The sequence below is a fragment of the Nyctereutes procyonoides genome, unplaced genomic scaffold, assembly GCF_905146905.1.
Source record: "Nyctereutes procyonoides isolate TBG_1078 unplaced genomic scaffold, NYPRO_anot_genome, whole genome shotgun sequence".
Classification (NCBI taxonomy): Eukaryota; Metazoa; Chordata; class Mammalia; order Carnivora; family Canidae; genus Nyctereutes; species Nyctereutes procyonoides.
In genome coordinates this window covers 6618040-6639113 of record NW_026575134.1, presented here as the reverse complement: position 1 = coordinate 6639113, position 21074 = coordinate 6618040, and the positions used below count along the sequence as shown (strand labels likewise).

Genomic DNA, 21074 nt, shown 5'->3' with positions numbered 1-21074 from the left:
AAAGAGCTACTTATGCTGCGTGTGGTTTTTGGGTGCAATGCTCCCAGATAACCCGCCTTAGGAAGATTCTCCACTGTTCTCTCAGACAGTCCAGATGCGCATGATGAAGTACTTTGAACTAAAAAGAAAATATGGGCAATGTACATTCCAGGTATAGGATGTGGCGGCTAATGTTTGCTTACGGGTGTCCATATGTGTGTGTGTGTGTCCGTGTGTGTGCACACACAGGTACATAATTTATTAGGCTAATAGGAGTAGGAAGTTAAGAGCATACTGAAGACAAACAGAACTGGATTCAAACTCCGGCTCTTTGACCTACTTCACTGTGTGCATCTGAAGCTGGGAATGAGATACCCAACCCCAACAGTTGCACGCACATTTTTTTCCTGACCCCTTCATGCACTTATTTCCCTACTCTTAAAATCTTAAAAAAATAATAATAATAATATGGGGGGGCAATGGAATAAAGAAATGGATATTACCATTTCGTCATAATTTTTCTTCTTACTTGGATCATACAAATTAAAATTGGCCTAATGCTTTTCTCATTAGCCACCAAACATTAAAGAAACTATCCCATTACCCTGTATTTCCTAAACAGTATGTAGGGAGGTCAAAAAACTGAGATGGGTTTATACTCCTGGCCAGCAGGGTTATTCGTGTAGAGTTAAGGGCCAGAAGTGGGCGTTATGGGTCCAGGGCATGGTCCTCTATTGGTCAAAGCTCATGTATCGGCATGGACAAAAGTCAGTGACCACAGTTCTTTACCATCCAAAGTTGTCCTATAACATGGGGGTGAAAGATAATTCTGTTGTGACTCCTGATGATACGATGGCTTCCATATCCTGTAAAAGAGACGCTGCGTCCCACACTCTGGCTTCTCAGTTCCTAACACCAATCTACGCCAGCCATGGGGTCTCGTGGTTCTGCTCCACACCTTCACAGCGCCAGTGACAGCATCGCTTCCAGATCCTCAGTTCCCAGGGTACGTGACTCTTGGGTCATCCTGTCCCCATTTGGCAGCCCTCTTCCCCACCCCGCCTCTCGTGTTACTGCTTTCTCCTTGGCTACCAGTGTCAATCTAATATATCGTTTGCCCCTTTTAGCCCTGTGTCCCTGTCACCTGGCAAAACCCAGGCCTTGTTAAACCCAGTTCTTACTCCTTACTTGATTCTAGGCTTCAGAAGACCCTTCTGCTAGTCTTAGGAGCACAGATCTGAAGGGCTCTGTAGCACTCCCCAGAACCTCTCTTCCTTTCCCCCACTTAGAGAAGGCTATGTCACATTTTATTCTTTTTCCTCGAACCTCAGCCCTCCTCCACTTGCCTTCCTTCACTGAGAAGCTGGAGGCGATCAGAACACAACCAACTTGCCCTCCCTCAACCCGCCTCCTAGCCTGCCTGCCTGAGGGCAATGCCCCCTTCCTGTTACCACTGCCAGGTCAGCCTCCCCACATGTGCAGCATCCCATCCCGTCCTGCCTTCTAAGAAACTCTGATTTCTCTGATTTCTTAGCTGAAATTAGTACCTGTCTCCTGCGTAGTCAATTCTCCCCTCTACTGGAACTTTCCCCAGTCATTATGTGATATAACTGCTCAAAACTGCCTTTTTTCCAAACAGCATTCTTGCATCCCCTTCAAATCCCAGATGGTTTGCCCCTGGATGGTCAACCTACGGCTGCCCCCTTGTTTTCCATTTAATTCTAGCCTCACTGGTTGTCTTTCTGACTCTTGAATACAACAAGCTGGTTTGTCTTCAGGGCCTTTTGCACTTCATGTCTCTCTACTTGGAACATTTCCCCAGATATTGACATGACATTCTCTCTCTCTCTCTCTCTCTCTCTCTCTCTCTCTCTCTCTCTCCATTTAGGACTTTTCTCAATATCATCTCCTCAGACCAGGCTTCTGTAACTACCCAAAGTAAAATATTTGTTCCCTACACACCTCCAGTCGCTCTCCATTCTCTGTCATGCCTTGTTTTGGTTTGTGTTATAATTTTTCTGTGTTTGCTCCCCTGTTAGAGTGTAACATCTAGGGTTTAGGAGGCACCTGCCTGTGCTATTCAGGGCTGTTTCCTGGCACTGGCTAGAACAATACTTGGCATGTGGGAGGCCCCCCATAAAACATTTGTACCCATTAGGCATGGGTCCATGCCCTGGCTCAGTCACTTCACTTGGTGGCCTTGGACAAGTTACTAAACTTCTTTGAGGTTCAATTCCTGAGTCTATAATGATATAGGTAAGTGACAAAAATAGGACCCACTTCAAACGACTGTTGAAAGATTGTCTGAGGATGAGATAAAATGATGCCTGAGATGCTTTCAGCATTTGTCTATCCTATAGTGTGGATATAGTAAGGCACATTTTTGCCTTAACATAAATATATTTTTACATGAGAATATGTCCTAGAAATTTTAAAGCAAGTTAGTGAGGGGGAAATGGTTTGTGCAGAAGCAAAATCATTTTATAGGCATCTTTTCAGGAATATCTTTCATTTGGTGAGGAGTAAATATTGTCACAGTCTCACCAAACACTGAAATGGATGAACCCTGCCATCCCTCTCTGGGTGATCCCTTACATTGCTGCTCTGTTCAGTCAGTGGGTGCCAACAAAGAGCTCTGTGCAGAGGGCAGTCCTTTTCTTTCACTCAGCACACTTTTGAACCATGTGGAACAGCAGCTGATAATTTACCCAAAGGTAAATTTCAGTAAATTAATTTAACAACTGTTTTTAAAAAGCAAAATTAAAGCAATTTCTTTTTCCCCTCCAACCTCATAGGTTTAGAGGCAAAGACCTAACTCTTGGCATCCTTCCCTCCTTAGCTGCACTTGCTGGTGGTAAAGGACAAAGCCCAGGTCTGCAAGGAAAATAGATTTAAGGAATTTCATAATCTATTACAGCAAGATCCTAAATTCAAAGAGAATGTGACGACAGGGCTCCTCTCTTTCCCTGAGCACCCTCATTTACCACTTAATGGGGCTAGGGCCCCTCCTCTCCATCTCCTTCCACACCGTCGGGACCCTCGTCATGCTTTGCCTGGACCATTGCAGTGTCCTCGGTCGTGTGCCTTCTGAGTTTATGGTTCTCAGCCTGGATTCACCTAGGGAATTTTAAGGACAGATGCTCATGCCACCCGCCAAGGGTTCACCTCCTTGGGTTCGAGAGACTTGATGTGGGTACAGAAACTGCCTGTGCCGCAGCCTCCAGGTTGTGACCATAGGAGCCTTCAGAACACAATCTAAGCGTTGCACTCCTGTCCAGAGCATCACCAAACTTCTGCAATGAATATGTCTTCTTTTTAAAGTAAATTTGATGATTTAAATACAAAGTTATTTACCAAAAAATAATACCAAACCTTCAGTGGCTCTCTCTTGCCTGTAGGTAAAGGTCAAATTCCTAAACATATACCACAGTAACCATGAAATAAAAATAAGGCATAAATAAATTTAAATGTCCTACACATGGCAGCACCAGTCTCCATTTCCTGACCCCTGCAGAGTCTCAGGATCACCACGCTTTCCAGCCCAGGGATGGCAGTGCTTGTGGCTCCTGAACACCAGGCTAGTTTGCATCACTGTGCATTTGCTGCTGCAATTCTCTGCCTGCAGCCTCCTACCTGCAGCCTCCTTCCTCCACCTCCTCCCCTGGCTCGTTCCACCTCATCCAAAGATACCCAGTTCAGGAATGTCCAGCCTCAAGAGCAAACCTGGACCATACTTCCAACTGCATCGTATTGAAGCAATCCATTGTCTGTCAAAACATCAGCTCCTTAATGGAAGATGCCAAGTCCCCCGTGGCATTCCAGGGCCTCAGGGGAGAGATTGTGGGTGGTTCTCCCTGTGTGACACACACAGCAGTCCCCTGACCCCATCTCTCCAACTACCATTCTTCTCATCATGTACCTTTGTGGCACCTTTCCCCAACTTCTTTCCCCTGGCTTTCAGAATATACTCTGCCATGGTTTGGCCTTAGCAAAAGTATGATCTATCAGTGCATAAAGCACACAAAACGGTTGTGGATATGGAAGGAGCACAGGGTCATGAAAGAATTGTTACTTAAGGGGAGGTTATCATTAAAGGAGACTAGAGAGGTAAGTTTTATACATTTATACATATGTATATATGCACATGTACATACATATACATGTTTATAATATGCAACATAAATTATTCTATCTGCTAAATGATGTTTCATACACACATACATATTTTCAAGAAGTTAAGAGACATAGAATGAACTCATTTTTATACAGTAGGTTAGTTATATTTCCAAATGGTATAGTGTCTTTTTCTTTACCGTCTAAACACCTTTCCAGGTGTTTTAAATTTAAAGCAGTAGATCCAGTTGTTAATCATGAGCTGTCAATCTCTTGCCCCTACAAAGTGTCATAAGAGTCTGAAAACAGGGAAAATTGTGTGTGAGAGTGTGTATGGACACACACATGCCCTGCCTTGCCCCAAAGAAGATATCCGGCTACTCATAGATTATACAAGCATGTACTTGTAGCCAGTGAAGAGTGGGCTCCTGGGTCTGGTGAGCATGATCATGACAAAGATGGGTACATGTTTTACAGGGGCTGTGGTGGGGACACACAGCTATGTGGTCCTTGCTAACAGAGGAACACGTCCAGTTATACAGTCCATGTTTTACCAGGGGATAAAAACTGGCCACAGTTGCTCAGGAGAAGTACATCTGTTGGTTCTAAGATTGGACAGATACTTCTCACAAGGCATGTGAATGTGCTGAAAATGAGCTCTGGCTCATTTTGGAAATAGAGTGAAGAAGGTTGTATTAGTCTTCTATTGTTGTGTAACAAGCTACCACAAAGCCAGCAGCTTAAAACAGCACATGATGGCTGCATTCTCTGCTCAGTGGACTGTAGATAAATGCAAAATCAAGGCATCAGCCAGGCTGAGTTCTCATCTGGGAGTCCCAGCGGGAAGATTCTGCTTTCAAGCTCAGTTTTGTTGGAAGAATTCAGTTCCTTGTGGTTGTAGTTCCCATTCCTTGGTGGCTCATCAAGCAGCAACAGTGCATTAAACCCTTCTCACTCTGGAATTCTGACTCCCCCTCTCTCCCTGGCCTCTAACCCAAATTTAAAGGGCTCATAGTTAGATTAGACACACCGTACAATCTCCCTCTCTCAAAGTCAACTGTGACATATCCCATCACCTAATCACAGGAGTAGTCCCAGGGATGATGCAGGGCTGGTGTACCAGGGGCAGGTAGTCTTGGGGCCCCTTTTAAAATTTTGCTTGCCACAAGGCTTAAAAGCCCCCTCCCTCAGTCCTCGCAGTTTTGTTTTGTTTTGTTTTGTTTTTTTGGGGGGGTGGTGAAGATAGAGGAAGAAAGAGAGGAGCAAAGCCAACTCCACCCAGAGTTCCTAACTACCCATATTATGTAGATTTCGCTCCCAGGGACACACACCACCTCTGAAGAAGCAGTGCTGTCACATGTCCTTACCCATGAGCTGCCAAGTGCTTGTCGTAAGTTCAGCTTTCTCCCAAAGTAACCAGGGAGATGCTCAAAACTCCCTGCATGCTTCCCATATCTTCTGAGGGAAGCTTTTCAGAAGTTTTGCCCACGCCCACCTCCCTCTGCCTGCTGTTGCTCTGTAACCCCTAATCCCAGGCCCATGGTCCCTCAGATCAGCTCCAAGATGACAGAGATGTGCTAGTCAGTTGTCTGAGCCAACTGAAGGGTGTAGAAGCTAATACAAGCTTACCGCACAGTTGCTTCTATTTTTTTGTCTCATGAAGGCCGGTGTTATTCACAAAATGATTAAAATAGCAGCAGCTTGACATGAATTTGTTGGAAAACTGAGGAAAGAAAAACATGGACAAGATTCCAAGTATATTAAATTAATCCAGATGAGCGTGGCATAGCAAACAATGCATTTGTTGACCTGAAGTGTGAATTTATAAGAGACTGAGCAATAAACCAACCCAGACATATGGAAGGCATGGAGGCAGCTTTCAGACTACCTTGTGGTCACACCTCTTTTTCACAGCCAGCCAAACAGGTCTCTCGATTGACCTCTTTATGCTTCACATTCTTTATTATGAAGAATCAAATATTAGATAATCGGCTAACATAATACTTAACAATAAAAGGTCAGAAGCTAAAAAATAAGGAACGGTATAAATAATAACACTGGCCTAATTGGGACCACTTCCTGTGTGCCAGCCCTTGTGCTGAGTGTTTTATATGCACCACCTCATTTATGTCTTGAGGAGAACTTGGAGAGATAGGTTCTGTTCTGCCTTCCGTTTGATAGAAAGGGAAAGAGAATCAGAGAAGTTGATTGTCTTGGCCTGGGCCACACAGTGAGGAAGAGCTGGCAGAGAAAGGGGTGTACGGACTCAGACTCAGCTGTTATCACCCAATAGTATGTCTGCTTATCATAAGCTGCGTAAATTTTTTGGTTAAATACCAAAGCAAGAAACAAACTATGGAAGTGATGTCATCGAGGTAGTGGCATAGGAGATTCCACCTTCTGTCACCCCACAAAGATCCACAGTTCGCTATCCATGAACAGAAACAGCTCTAAGAAAGTTGTGGAGTCCACTTAAGAAATGTCAGCAACACAGTGAACAAAAGTCCCAAGAATAATCACACAAGGAAGACAACTTTGTTTTGGCTGCATTGTCTGCTTCCCCAGGCTGACACTGCTCAGCACCAAGAAGGAACCTCCCCAGGTACAAAGAGTTCCCTTCTCTAGGAAAGGAAGAAAAGAGTGAGTGACCTCAGTCTTTCAAGGCACCAACGAAGGTAGCACTTGGATTTCACCACACCAGACCAGCAAAGCTGAGCTGTATAGAGATAGCTAAGAACAAGGAAGAAAAGTAGGGTCAACCATAGCAGCATGCAGCAAGAGCAATTGTAGTTCACAGTGACCTGCTCTCTAGACAAACCCAGCAGCTTTCACCACTGTAACAGGAACTAATGACCAGCTCAGCCGTGGCAGGACCCCTCCAGATTTTACCAGCTTTTGCCCAATAAATATTTGTGTTTGCCAACACAAACTACCAGAGTCCCTCTTAGCTCAGTCTCTACTGCCTCCCAACAGAGCCTGCAAACCACTCTAGCAGCCAGCGTAGGCCTCTGCAGCTATGCAAGTGTAAGATGCCACCCTCATATGCCAAATGGCTGATCTTCATCACTGTGTATACCAAAAATTGTAATAAGAAACAAAAGTCATCATAAAATTACAAAGAGGTCTATTTATCAAGAACATATAGCAACTAGATGATAGATAGATGATAGATAGATAGATAGATAGATAGATAGATAGATAGATAGATGATAGATCTCAACATATTCCTAAACAATCAACAGGCCAAAGAAGAAATCAAAGAGGAAATTTAAAAATTTTTTAAGAAAAAAGAAAATGGAAATATGACATTTCAATACCTACAGTATGCTGCAAAAGCAGGCTTTTCTTTTTAAAGATTTTTATTTATTCATGAGAGACACTCATGGGGAGCTAGATGGCAGGACTTGATCCCAGGACCCGGGATCACACCCTGAACCAAAGGCAGATGTTCAACCACTAAGCCACCCAGGCATCCATGCAAAAGCAGTTTTAAGAGGGAATTTTATAGTGATAAATATTTACATTAAGAAGAAAGAATGATTGAATAAACAACCTAAATTCATACTTTAAAGGAAACAGAAAAAAAGAACTAAGCCCAAAGTTAGCAGAAAAAAAGAAATAACAAAAATCCAAGCACGAATAAATGAAGACCCCCCCAAAAAAGAGAAAAGACTAATAAAACAAAGAACTAACTTTTTTGAAAGATACAATCAACAGACCTTTAGCCAGACTAAGATCAAAAGAAAGAAGACTGGAATAATAAAATTGGAAATGAAAAGAGAAGACATTCTAACTGATACTACAGAAATACAAAGAATAGTAAGTGATTAATGTGAATATTTATACACCAACAAATTTGATAACCTAGAAGAAATGGAGAAATTCCTAGAGACATACAACCTACCAAACTGAATCATGAAGAAATAAGAATCTGAACAGTTCAATAACAAGCAAGGAGATTGAATCAGTAATCTAAAACCTCCCCTCCAAAAAGCCCAGGACCAGACGGGTTCATTGGTTTTTCCTATCAAATATTTAAAGAATTAACACCAGTGCTTTTCAAACTTAAAAAAATGAAGAGAAAGGAATACCTCCAAACTCATTTTACAAGGCCAGTATTACCCTGAAACCAAAGCCAGATAAGGACACTATAAGAAAGAAAACTGCAGAACAATATCTTTCATAAATATAGATGGAAAAATTCTCAACAAAATATTATCAAACAGAATTTAACAGTACCCTAAAAGGATCATACAATATGACCAAGTGGGATTTATCCTTGGGATGCAAGAGTGGTTCATATATACAAATCAATCAATAAGTAAAATAAACAAGATAATGAAAAATAAACATCATATGATCATGTGAATAGATGCATAAAAAGCATTTGATAAAATACAGCATCCTTTCATGATAAAAAAAAAAATACAACAAATTGGGCATAGAAGGAACATCCCTCAGTATAATAAAGGCTGTATATTACAAGCTCGGAGTGAAAGCCCAATGGTGAAAGGTTGAAAGCTTTTTCTTTACTATCAAGAATAATACAAGGGTTCCCCCTTCTGACCTATCCTGGTCAGCGCGGTATTGGAAGTCCTAGCCAGAGTAATCAGGCAAGAAAATGGAATGAATACATCTTAATTGTAAAGGAAAAAGTAAAATTGTCTTTGTTTGCAATGATATGATCTTTTTTTAAAAAATACAGTTTTGTATATAGAAAATCCTGAAGACCACGAGAAATCCTGAAGACCATGAGAAAACTGTTAAAACTAATCAGGGAATTCAGTAAAGTTGGAGGATACAAAATCAACATATGGAAATTGGTTGTTTCCACATACTATCAGAAAATATCAAAGAAATAAAGAGAAAAATCCCATTTACAATAGTATCAAAAACAATTAAATACTTAGAAATACATTCAACCAAGGAAGTAAAGTCTGTACATTGAAAGGTACTAGGCTTGGATGAAAGGAATTAAAGAAAACACCAAAAAAAATAGATATTCTATGTTCATGGAGCAAGGAATTAATACCATTAAATGTTTATAACTACCCAAAGCAACGTATAAATTCAGTGCAATATTTTTCAAAATTCCAATAAACCCTAAAATTTGTATGGAGTCACAAAAGACCCTAAATAGTCAAAGAAATCCTGAAAAAGAACAAAGCTAGAGATATTACACTTCGTGATTTTAAACCATACTACAAAGCTATCGTCATCAGGCCAAGATGGTACTGGCATACACATAGAAATATAGACCAATGGAAAAGAAACAAGAGCCCAGACATAAATCCTTATATCTATAGTCAACGAATATTTGACAAGGAAGTCAAGAATACTCAATGTGGAAAGGACTGTGTCTTCAATAAATGGTGTTAGAGAAACTGGATAATCACATGTAGAAAAATGAAGTAGACCTTTATCTCATTCCATTCACAAAAATTCACTCAAAATGGATTAAAACCTGAACTGAAATACCTGAAACCCTACAACTCCTCAAAGAAAACAGAAAAATTTCCTTGACATTGGTCTTGGCAATGATATGCTGGATATGACACCAAAGGCACAAGCAACAAAGCAAAAATTAATAAGTGAGACATCAAACTAAAAAACGTGTGCACGGAAAAAGAAAAATCAATAAAATGAAAAGGTTACCTACAGAGTGGGAAAAAGTGTTTGCAAATCACGTATCTGATAAGGTGTCAATATGCAAAATATATAAAGAACTAATAGAACTCAATAGCCAAAAACCAAACAATCCAATTTAAAAATGGGCAGAGGATCTGAATAGACATTTCTCCGAAGAAGACATACAGATAGGCAACAAACACATGAAAAGATGCACAACATCACTCATCAACAGGGAAACATAAATCAAAACCACAGTGAATTATCACCTCACAACTATTAAAATGGCCATCAAAAAGATAAGAGAAAATGCTGGTGAGGATGTGGAGAAACAGGAATCCTTGTGCACTGTGGGCTGGAATGTAAATTGTTGCAGCCACTCTGGAAAGCAGTATAGAGGCTCCTCAAAAATTTTTAAAAAAGGGGATCTCTGGGTGGCTTAGTGGTTCAGCACCTGCCTTTGGCCCAGGGCGTGATCCTGGGGACCCGGGATCGAGTCCCACATTGGGCTCCCTGCATGGAGCCTGCTTCTCCCTCTGTCTGTGTCTCTGCCTCTCTCTCTCTCTCTGTCTATCATGAATAAATAAATAAAATCTTTTAAAAAATTAAAAAAGAATTTCCATATACGCTGACAATCCCACTTCTGGTATATATCCAAAAATATTAAAACAGGGTCTTGAAGAGATATGTGCACTGCCATGTTCATTGCCGCATTATTCAGAGCAGCCAAACTGTGGGAACAACCTAAGTGTTCATCAATGAGTGAACAGGTCAAAAAAATATGATATATGTGTATGTATATATGTGTGTGTGTATTTATGAGATTATTCAGCCATAAGAAAGAAGGAAATCCTGCCATTTGCAACAACAACATGGAGGGATCTTGAGAGCATTGTGTTAAGTGAGATAAGTCAGAGAGAAAGACAGATACTATATGGTATCACTTGCATGTGGAATCTAAAAGAGCTAAATTCATGGAAACAGAGAGTAGGAGAGTAGTGGTTATGGTGGGTGGAGAGTGGAGTGATGATGGGGAGATTTTGGTCGAAGGGCACAACTTTCATTATAAGATAAATTAAATTCTGAGGATCTGATGTTGAGCATGATGATTATAGTTAATAATACTATATTTTTGTGGACATTGCTGCTAGAAACATCGGGGTGCAGGTGTCCCGGTGTTTCATTGCGTCTGTATCTTTGGGGTAAATCCCCAACAGTGCAATTGCTGGGTCGTAGGGCAGGTCTATTTTTAACTCTTTGAGGAACCTCCACACAGTTTTCCAGAGTGGCTGCACCAGTTCACATTCCCATCAACAGTGCAAGAGGGTTCCCTTTCCTCCGCATCCTCTCCAACATTTGTGGTTTCCTGCCTTGTTAATTTTCCCCATTCTCACTGGGGTGAGGTGGCATCTCATTGTGGTCTTGATTTGTATTTCCCTGATGGCAAGTGATGCGGAGCATTTTCTCATGTGCATGTTGGCCATGTCTATGTCTTCCTCTGTGAGATTTCTCTTCATGTCTTTTGCCCATTTCATGATTGGATTGTTTGTTTCTTTGCTGTTGAGTTTAATAAGTTCTTTATAGATATTGGAAACTAGCCCTTTATCTGATATGTCATTTGCAAATCTCTTCTCCCATTCTGTAGGTTGTCTTTGAGTTTTGTTGACTGTATCCTTTGCTGTGCAAAAGCTTCTTATCTGGTTGAAGTCCCAATAGTTCATTTTTGCTTTTGTTTCTTTTGCCTTCGTGGATGTATCTTGCAAGAAGTTACTGTGGCTGAGTTCAAAAAAGGTGTTGCCTGTGTTCTCCTCTAGGATTTTGATGGAATCTTGTCTCACATTTAGATCTTTCATCCATTTTGAGTTTATCTTTGTGTCTGGTGCAAGAGAGTGGTCTAGTTTCATTCTTCTGCATATGGATGTCCAGTATTCCCAGCACCATTTATTGAAGAGACTGTCTTTCTTCCAATGGATAGTCTTTCCTCCTTTATTGAATATTAGTTGACCATAAAGTTCAGGGTCCACTTCTGGGTTCTCTATTCAGTTCCATTGATCAATAGCCAAACTGTGGAAGGAACTTCGGTGTCCATCGAAAGATGAATGGATAAAGAAGATGTGGTTTATGTATACAATGGAATATTACTCAGCCATTAGAAATGACAAATACCCACCATTTGCTTCAACGTTGGTAGAACTGGAGGGTATTATGCTGAGTGAAATAAGTCAATTGGAGAAGGACAAATATTATATTGTCTCATTCATTTGGGGAATATAAATAATAATGAAAGGGAATATAAGGGAAGGGAGAAGAAATGTGTGGGAAATATCAGAAAGGAAGACAGAACATGAAGACTCCTAACTCTCGGAAACGAACTAGGGGTGGTGGAAGGGGAGGAGGGCGGGGTGTGGGGGTGAATGGGTGACGGGCACTGAGGGGGGCACTTGACGGGATGAGCACTGGGTGTTATTCTGTATGTTGGTAAATTGAACACCAATAAAAAATAAATTTATTATAAAAATAATAATACTATATTATGAACTTGAAAGCTACTAAGAGAGTAGGTCTTAAATGTTCTCACCACAAAAATGAAATAGAAGTTATAGGACATGATGGAGGTGTTATCTAACACTGTGGTTGTAATCATTTTGCAGTATATACGTGTATCAGACCAGCACATTGTACTACTTAAGCTTATAATGTTATGTTATGTCATGTTATATGTCAATTATATCTCAAAGCTAGGGGAAAAATAATTTGACAGGGTTTCAACAAGAACAAACAACTGTGGCATATACAATGGATTATTCAGACATAAAGAGGATTAATATGCTGATGGATGTTGCCACAGGGGCAAACCATGTGATGGCTAATTTTATGTGTCAACTTGACAGGGACACAGGGTGCCCTGATGTTTGATCAAACATTATTCTGGGTTTTTCTGTGAGGGTACTTTTGGGTGAGCTTAACATTTCTATTGATAGACTGAAGCAGATCACCCTCCCTGATGTCCATGGGCCTCATTCTATGAACTGAAGACTGGAAGAGAACAAAAATCCTAACCTCCTCCTACCTAACTGCCTTCTAGCTGGGATGTCAGTTTTTCCCTGCCTTTGGTCTCAGACTGAATCATCAGCCCTTTCTGGGTCTTGAGGCTGCTGGCTTTCAGACTGGAACTTCTCCCATCAGCTCTCTTGAGTCTCTAGCTTGCTGACTACAGATGTTAGATTTGTAAACTTCCATAAATATGTGACCCAATTCCTTATTATATGTATGCATATACACACACACACACCCTATTGGTTCTTTTTTTCTGGAAAACCCTGATTCATACGAACTTCAAAAGCATTACACTAAGTGAAAGAATCCAATCACAAAAGACAATATATTGTATGATTCCAGTTATATGAAATATCGAAAACATGTAAGTCCACGGAGATAGTAAACTGGAGGCTTCCTGGGGAGGAGAGGAGGATGAGAAGAAACTGCTTACTGGGCATAAGGTATAAGGTTTTACTTGGAGTCCTTGAAACGTTTAAGAACTAGATAGAAGGGTGGTTGAACAACACTGTGAATATTAAATGCTACTGAATTGTTCTATTTAAAATGGTCAATTTGGGGGGCACCTGGGTGGCTCAGCCATTGAGCATCTGTCTCTGGCTCAGGTGGTGATCCCAGGGGCCCAGGATCGAGTCCTACATTGGGCTTCTCCCTCTGCCTATGTGACTGCCTCTGTGTGTGTGTCCCTCATGAATAAATAAATAGTCTTTATCCATATGGACATAAATGCATACTCGCATATACACACATACATATACATACACATCAGAGCAAGGATTCAAAAGCTTTCAGGGAGTCAACTGGTACCACATTTTATGGAATCTAAAATGCTAGGGATATTAAGATGCATCATTGATATTCATTCCACCATGCTGGAAAAAGCTTTCCAATTGTAATTATAAGATGCATCAATGATTAGCCACATCCTGATTTCACAGCATTAACATGGAAAGCAATGAGTGTCTTAGGATTGGTGAAGGCAGCTCCAGAGAGGAGGCCTGGGAAGATATGGTATTGCTGCTTTTCAGTTTCAGTTGCTTGCTGCTGGATATTCTGAAAAAAATCTGAAACCCACATTTTAAATAAATACTTTGATTTTTAAAAATATATTGGAAACTAATTCTTTAAAAAACTCAGTTGCAGGGCACCTGGGTGGCTCAGTGGTTGAGCATCTGCCTTTGGCTCAGGTCATGATCCCAGGGTCCTAGGCCTTCCTGTGGGGAGTCTGCTTCCTCCTCTGCCTATGTCTCTAGCTCTCTCTCTGTGTCTCATGAATAAATAAAGTCTTTAAAAATAATAAGAAAATAAAATTGAATTGTTGTATTGGTTAAAGAAAACATGTCATAGGGCCATATAGCCTGCAGCCTCACTGTGCGCAGTGAAGGCAAGAGTGCCTTTTGCAGGTTGAACCAGGCAACAGTGATCACTTCACAGAGAACAGAGACTAGAGTGAAGAACCCATCACAGACTGAGGAACCAACTGGCTAGGTGGTTGTTATCCAGATAAGGAAGTGAGATCTGCAGAGAATTGGATTGTTTGTCCCTAATCGGTACAAGGCTTGAGCAGTGGGCATGGGGCCTCCATGGGCCAAGGTATCACAGAACTTGCTTCTGGTGCTTGGAAGATAGTTTGAAATAAGAGTTACAGACAAATCTAAGACGTTTTTCTATTACCGTTTGAAAGAAGTAGACACAAGACTGATGCTTTTCCAAGTGTGGTCCCCCCAACAGCATTAGCCTCATCTGAAACTTGGTAGAAATGCAGACTCATGGGCCTTCCTCAAACCTACTGAATCAGACCTTTTGAGATGAGGCCCGGCAATCTATAGTTTATCAAGCTCTGCAGGTGAGTCTGATGCCTGGGACCTCAGGGACCTCAGCCCCAGAACAAACAGAATGACTCAACTATGTCCTAGAATTTGGGAGAGTTTGTTATACCCCTATTTTCAGAACAGTCTGCACTACACAAGAAACTATGTCTTAAAAATAGCTAGAAAAGGTACACCTGGAAGGCTCAATGGTTGAGCGTCTGGTTTGGCTTAGGGTGTGATACTGGGGTCCTAGGATCGAGTCCTGTATCAGGCTCCCTGTGAGGAGCCTACTTCTCCCTCTGCCTATGTCTCTGCCGCTCTCTGTGTGTCTGTCATGAATAAATAATTAAAACCTTTCAAAAAATAGCTAGAAAAACTAAAAATCATCAGGGAACACCCAGGATTTGCTTACTTCCAGCCAGCATTCTCATTGGTGCGGTGCTTCTTACAGTCTCCTCACTTTCTTCATCAAGAGCCAAATGCCTAGCCTCTCACACAGGGCAGCCCTTTGCCCCAAACACGTTTGCTCCTGGCTAATATCCGCAATCTTGTATCGCCCAAAGTAGTCAGAGAAAGAAGATCATCCCTAAATAACTAACATGTTTTGTTCAATTCACACAGTGAAAACTAGGAGGAATCCCTCATTTTTCCAACCCTTCTCTTTTTGCCCATAGTGTTTAGCAGCAGAGCCCTGAGATTAGGAAGCCCATGTCTTGCCATCAAGGCAATGAAGTAGGAGCAGTGAAGACTCTGGAAGCTGGCTTGGTGACAGCAGCATCAGAAGGCAGAGAGAAACAGAGAGAATAGGAACAGATTGAGAGCTGAGCCACCAGCCTGGGTCTGAGGAAATGGCCTCATGGGGTTGACAGACTGTGACAGGTTCTGCAACTCATTCTATTCAAGTCAGAAGAACCAAAGATTGATTCATCCCAGGTGAATTTTGGGAAGTCAACAAATTGTTCTGAGCTCAGTTTTCATATTTGTGAACTGGGGGTGAGTGAATGATGCGTCATTTGCAAACCGTTAAAAGAGTGTGTCTGGAAGAACTGGCTCTGTGCTTGGCACCTAATGAGGTTTCATTGCTGTTACTTGTCTCTTGCCCCCTTCCAAGGGCCTTATAAGTCTTCCACCACAGGTGTCCCTTTGGCTTGGGCCAATTGCCTGGGATGTGGCTGTTAAAATTTAATGTTTTATTCTTTTATGCCCCTAAAGATGACTTTGCACTGTAGGTTTATGTACCTTTCTGCTGGAGAACTTGAAATGAGTTGCTTAACCACCAAATAATTGTATTATGAGGATTCAATGGAGCAAATATACTCAAAAGTGCTCTATAAATATTTCTAGTACATTTCTCTGTTTATTATTTGCATGTTTGGATACTTCAGAGCTTTGGTGGTAGGAATGGAACTTGGGACTTGGATTTGTTTGATATTTTTTGATGTTTTTTAAGGTGACTTGGAAGCGTATCAGATTATTTGCTAGATTTTACTTGGAGGCAAAAGATATTGAACTGTGCAGGAATCACTGATCTCTGATCTAAAACGGAACCTGTAATTCCCTGCTCTCGGCTGCTAATATGCCACAGCTTGGACATTTTATTATCTGTAGTGGAGTGTTAGTCTGGCACCTGATTTTTAGTTTAGATGCACGTTATCAATCTATGGAGCCCAGCACTTTTCATTTATAGGAAAATCAGAGTTATCTGGGCTAGGTAAATAAATAAAGGTTCAGTGAAGTCATGAATCTCAATTTCCGATATCATTGTTGGTTTAATTGTTCTGTAACTAAACAAACCCTGTCAGTATTTTTAGGGTGAAGAGTCATTCTACAATGATTTGAGAATAATTGTGGATGTGCAAATGGAGTTAATGCATCAGAATTGGGCATAACACGGCCACACCCCTGTTGGAAATGCCAGGTGTGCTACATGGAGCTTTTCCAGCTTTTACTTGAGGAAGAAAAGCCAGGTCTGGGATGTTCAGAGAAACAACTGAGTCGCCTTTCACATGCAAGAGGACTCTTTGAAAATTCCTTTTTTTACCTCAAAATACACACCTATTTTGTATTCAACTCTAAGTCTCTTCATATATGTCTTTAGATTAGCTTTGGCCTAAATTTTGAGTACAGTGGATGCTCCATGACAGGCACCCTAGCCCCCGGGCACACCTGCCTACTCCTGGGAAGGAGAGCGCACCTGTCTGAGAAAACTCAGTGTCCTCAGAGACTGGAAGATGGAGGATGCAGGCCAACATGCTTATGTGACCGTGTGTTTGAGGCACGTGTGTTTCCAGCAAACAGCCTCATCTTCATGAGGTGGTACCATGAAAGGAAAAGTAGAGTTTAAAAAACATGGCAGCGTTAAGGTGGACGGGGCCTAGTCCTCACAGCTACACATCTTCATACCACTGAAGCAGGAGGTCCCCTGCCAGGGCAAAAAGGCCTGATCTCCTCTATTTTTTACTGAATTGTACTTTGGGAGTATGCAACAGTGGTGTGGATTCATACTTGTAACCCTTCAAGCAGTTGGGCATAAAGAGAAAATGAGAATGGGAGTAGGAGAGATACATCAGAATTAACCCCAGAGCCCTTAATTCAACGCCAAGGGCCTTCTCAGTATCCTACGGGATCTTCCACACACCACCAACAGATCCGGCTTTGAATCTGTGAAGCCATTTGCCAAGCAGGCTTTGTTGTGGAAACATTTGTGTGTGAAACAAACAGGGCTGCATCTGAGAGGGGATCTCAGGACCCAGCACCCACTGGTTAGAATAACCGTGAGGCATCAGACCTGAGGAAGAGCACAGGGAAGTAAGAGAACCTGTGGACCTGAGAAGATGAGCAGTCTGGTAATGTGCCTCATCATCACCTGTGTTGGAGGCTGAACTATCCTGCTGAGTCTTCACACTGTCTTCCCAGTCAACAAATGGTAGAGTGTTTGTAACCTCAAACTCGCCCCTGGAACTCACCTCAAGCAAGAAGTCAGGATGCAGAACCTTCTTTACTTCCTGGAAAATGTTTACCCCAGCTGCTATTGCCTGCCTGTTCGTATCATCAACGTGGTGCCAAGATGACTTTGTAAATAATGTTAGCAGAAAGCCATGAGTGAAGTAGACTTCCATGGAGTTTTAGATGTGTGTCTCGCCTTTGAGCTTAGTAGCTTCTGAAAAATACACATTTCTCTTTTTGTCTATATGTCTCTATTTGAGGCCATAAACATGAAGAACCTTTTTATAAATACCCTGGATAGCAGAGGAATATTTAAATATGAAGAAGCAAAGTATGTATGCTTTAAACATGAAGGAACGCACATACTATTCTTTGTTATAATTGCATGTTTAAGCTCATGTTAGCCTATTATGAAATGCGTAGTTTAATCCTACACTTTTTGAAATTGGAATCCACATATTTTAGACTTATAGTTCTACAAATCTATATTAAAAGTATAGTTTTTGTTGTGTCTTCAAGGAACTTATATTCTGAGAAGATAAGCTAGATGTTGGTACCTTTAAACTAGAATTAGGAAGATAATTGTCATTGTCCTACTTAGGTCGGTACCGCAGTATAAGGGGTGTGGCCAGCCTGCCAAGAGCTCCTATGGCCTTTGTCTGCACAAAGGTCTGACAAAGAAGAAAAATATATGACATTAAGGAATTTTGATTTATGCCTATATGTATAGGCCACTTCAAGAGTCAAGAGAGTGGTCCAGCCTGAGGATGCAGTTTCTGAGCTGTTTTTTGACCTCTGTTGCCGTGTCATCCAGGCAATGTGAAGAACAAACATAGGGTAGGAAGCATCAGGCTTTCCAAATTGAAGGAAATAATGCCTTGGAACCAGCTCACATTCCCAACCCACAAATCGCAGGCCATGTCTTCCTCTGATTCTTTATTATCCAATGAGACTCTTAGAGAACAGACCTGTCTCTTACGTCACTTGATGCCAAGATCCATTCCATATGCCCCTGCTAAGCAGCCCAGAAGCCCTGAGATGCACCTTACATTTGGGTCTGAAGGCAGGCATACTGAGGAGATTTTCACATAAGCTGCAGCCAAGCACATGGGCACACCAGGGGCACCAGCTTCAATGTGCAGAGGTATTCTTAAAATCTCTTTGTACTCTCCTGGGCCAAAGCTGTAGCCCTAGTGATGCCCAGTCATTACACTCAAGTCTTACTTATAAAGGTAACTTGATGGTAACATCCAATCACAGTCTTACAGCATCAAGGCTACTGAAAGGCAGTAGAAAGAGAAACAAGCCACGCAACCTACAACAAATAGACTGACCTAGAGGCCATCAAGTTTTCTATTTTTTTCCTTCTTTGGTACAGATTATCTTCTAAAAAGTAGACACTGTATGAATTTGCTTAATACTTTGATTTTTAAAATTATTTTCTGCAAATGCCATGTATCAAACAGTAAATCTGCTTTGAATAAATGTTCAGAATCATTACTGAACAGAACTTTCCTAGAAGAAAATGTAAGCAAGGACTCCAGCTGTTCTGTTTAATATATTAGCAGATAGATATGTATTGAGCAATGAGGGAAAATAAAACATTTTAGCAACCTGGCTTTCAAATACCTACTAGACTTACAGATAACCCATGTAACAATTATGTTCTGAAATTTCCCAGGAAAGCAATTAAATAAGAGAGACCTCAGAGTAGTTTCTTAATACTATGCTCAGGCTCTTCCCTAATACATAAGATTTCCTGGAAATCCCTAGATAATAATACAGATCAGAAGAAATGGAGGTACAGCAGTTTAACAGTATACTTTGCTAAATGGAAACACATTATAATTACAAGAGTAAACATCTATTGACCTATCCTTCTATTGCCTTAGGGTCTGCTTTAATAAATACTTTTTGCAAATTTGAATGTGAAAAGATGTTGTTTACATAAGTAGTTACAAAGAGCCTCTAATATTACAGTAATTGTGTTTGTTGATTTCCATTACTCTGAAAAATACCTTCATCCCCACTAGCAGATCCTCTATTACTGGGAAAGATGTTAGATTGCTAGAAGCTTGTTTTAATCAATAGTAGCCTAATAAAATCACAACACTGTTGTGTTTGTAGACTGTAGTTGAAAAAATAACTGTGATTAAGCATGTTTGTTTTGCAGTGTGAGTATATATTTCAATGCTTGTTTTGCTTGTCTCCCATTTTCCTTCTTCTTACAGATTTTTAAAAGCATTGGCTCTGATGAGACTGTCCAAGGGCAAGGAAGTCGAAGGCTGATCAGCTTTTCTCTCTCAGGTATGTTTTGCTCACCTGAAGGCCCTGTGGAGACAATATGAAGGTCAACCGGCAGTCAGGAGACCTACTTCAATTTGACTCTTACCTACATAGAGGTTACTGCACCTCTGTGTGCCTCAATTGCTCATCTGTAAAAAAAAAAAAAAAAAAATTAAAAATATCTGCTCCATTTTCCTTGACCTCATAAAGATATTGAAGTAATAGATGCTAAATTTGAGATGATGAGAAGAAAAGCTGTAATTTTACTTTGCCTCCATCGTCACTAGCATTATCTAAAACTTTATTAAGTGGAGATAGGGGAAAGCCTGGGGAGGGAAGCAGCCAGCAGACTCCTTGTCTAAATGAAATTTCACATGAAGTTCAATTGGTAAAACGATAAGAATTAAGCTGCTCATAAAAGTACATTTGTGGAAAAGTTAGTGATATCCAAATAAATATATAATTTATTAATAGTATTTAGTTGAGTGATCTAATTTCTTAGCTTTCATAATGGACCATAGTTCTGTAATAAATTAACAATGAGGCAAACTGGATAAAATTATGTGGAAAATCTTTGTACTATCTCTGCAACTCCTCTGTAAATCTAGAATAATTCCAAAATTAAAAGTATATATATAAAAAAAAACTAAGTTACCCTACCTAATATAATATACAAAGCTCAGAGCCCTATATACTAAATTCTATCCTAAGCAATGTTTGAGGAGACACGATGGCATGAAGCTCTAGGACTCCAAAGAACACAGTTGGAAAACTTTGCTTGCCTTTGCTTGTCAAATCAATAAATGTTGCAGGCCACAAATGTCAGAGATCTAAGACCACAGACATGAAATACATGAGCGTCCTTGGGAGACAGTCAGTCAACTGGCATTTTCATGTTAAATGCGCCCTGATAAAAAAATGTATGCCTAAAGATCCATTGGTAAACAATAACAGCAACATTGCAGGATACAAGATTAATGCAAAAAAGTCAATTTCTTTTCTGTATGCCAGCAATGAACAAATGGATTTTGAAATTAAATGCCTTTTTATATTAGTACCTCCCCAAAATTAAATACTTTGATATAAACCTAACAAAATATGTACAAGGTCTGTATGAGGAAAACTACAAAACTGATGAATAAAATTAAAGAACTAAAGAATGGAGAGATATGCCATGCTGATAGAGTAAAAAACTCAGTATTGTCAAGATTTCGATTTTTTTATAGAATCATTGCAATCCCAATTAAAATGCCA

The 21074-nt window shown here is 40.6% G+C and overlaps 1 protein-coding gene across 1 annotated transcript in view; it reads left to right on the top strand.

The window, feature by feature from the left end:
- HECW1 (HECT, C2 and WW domain containing E3 ubiquitin protein ligase 1) overlaps window positions 1–21074 on the top strand; it is a 434806-nt gene that overhangs the window by 261727 nt on the left and 152005 nt on the right. The window contains exon 6 of the mRNA XM_055301338.1: window positions 19766–19841. Within this exon, the coding sequence (XP_055157313.1) occupies window positions 19766–19841 (76 nt within the window). The remainder of the gene's footprint in view (window positions 1–19765; window positions 19842–21074) is intronic.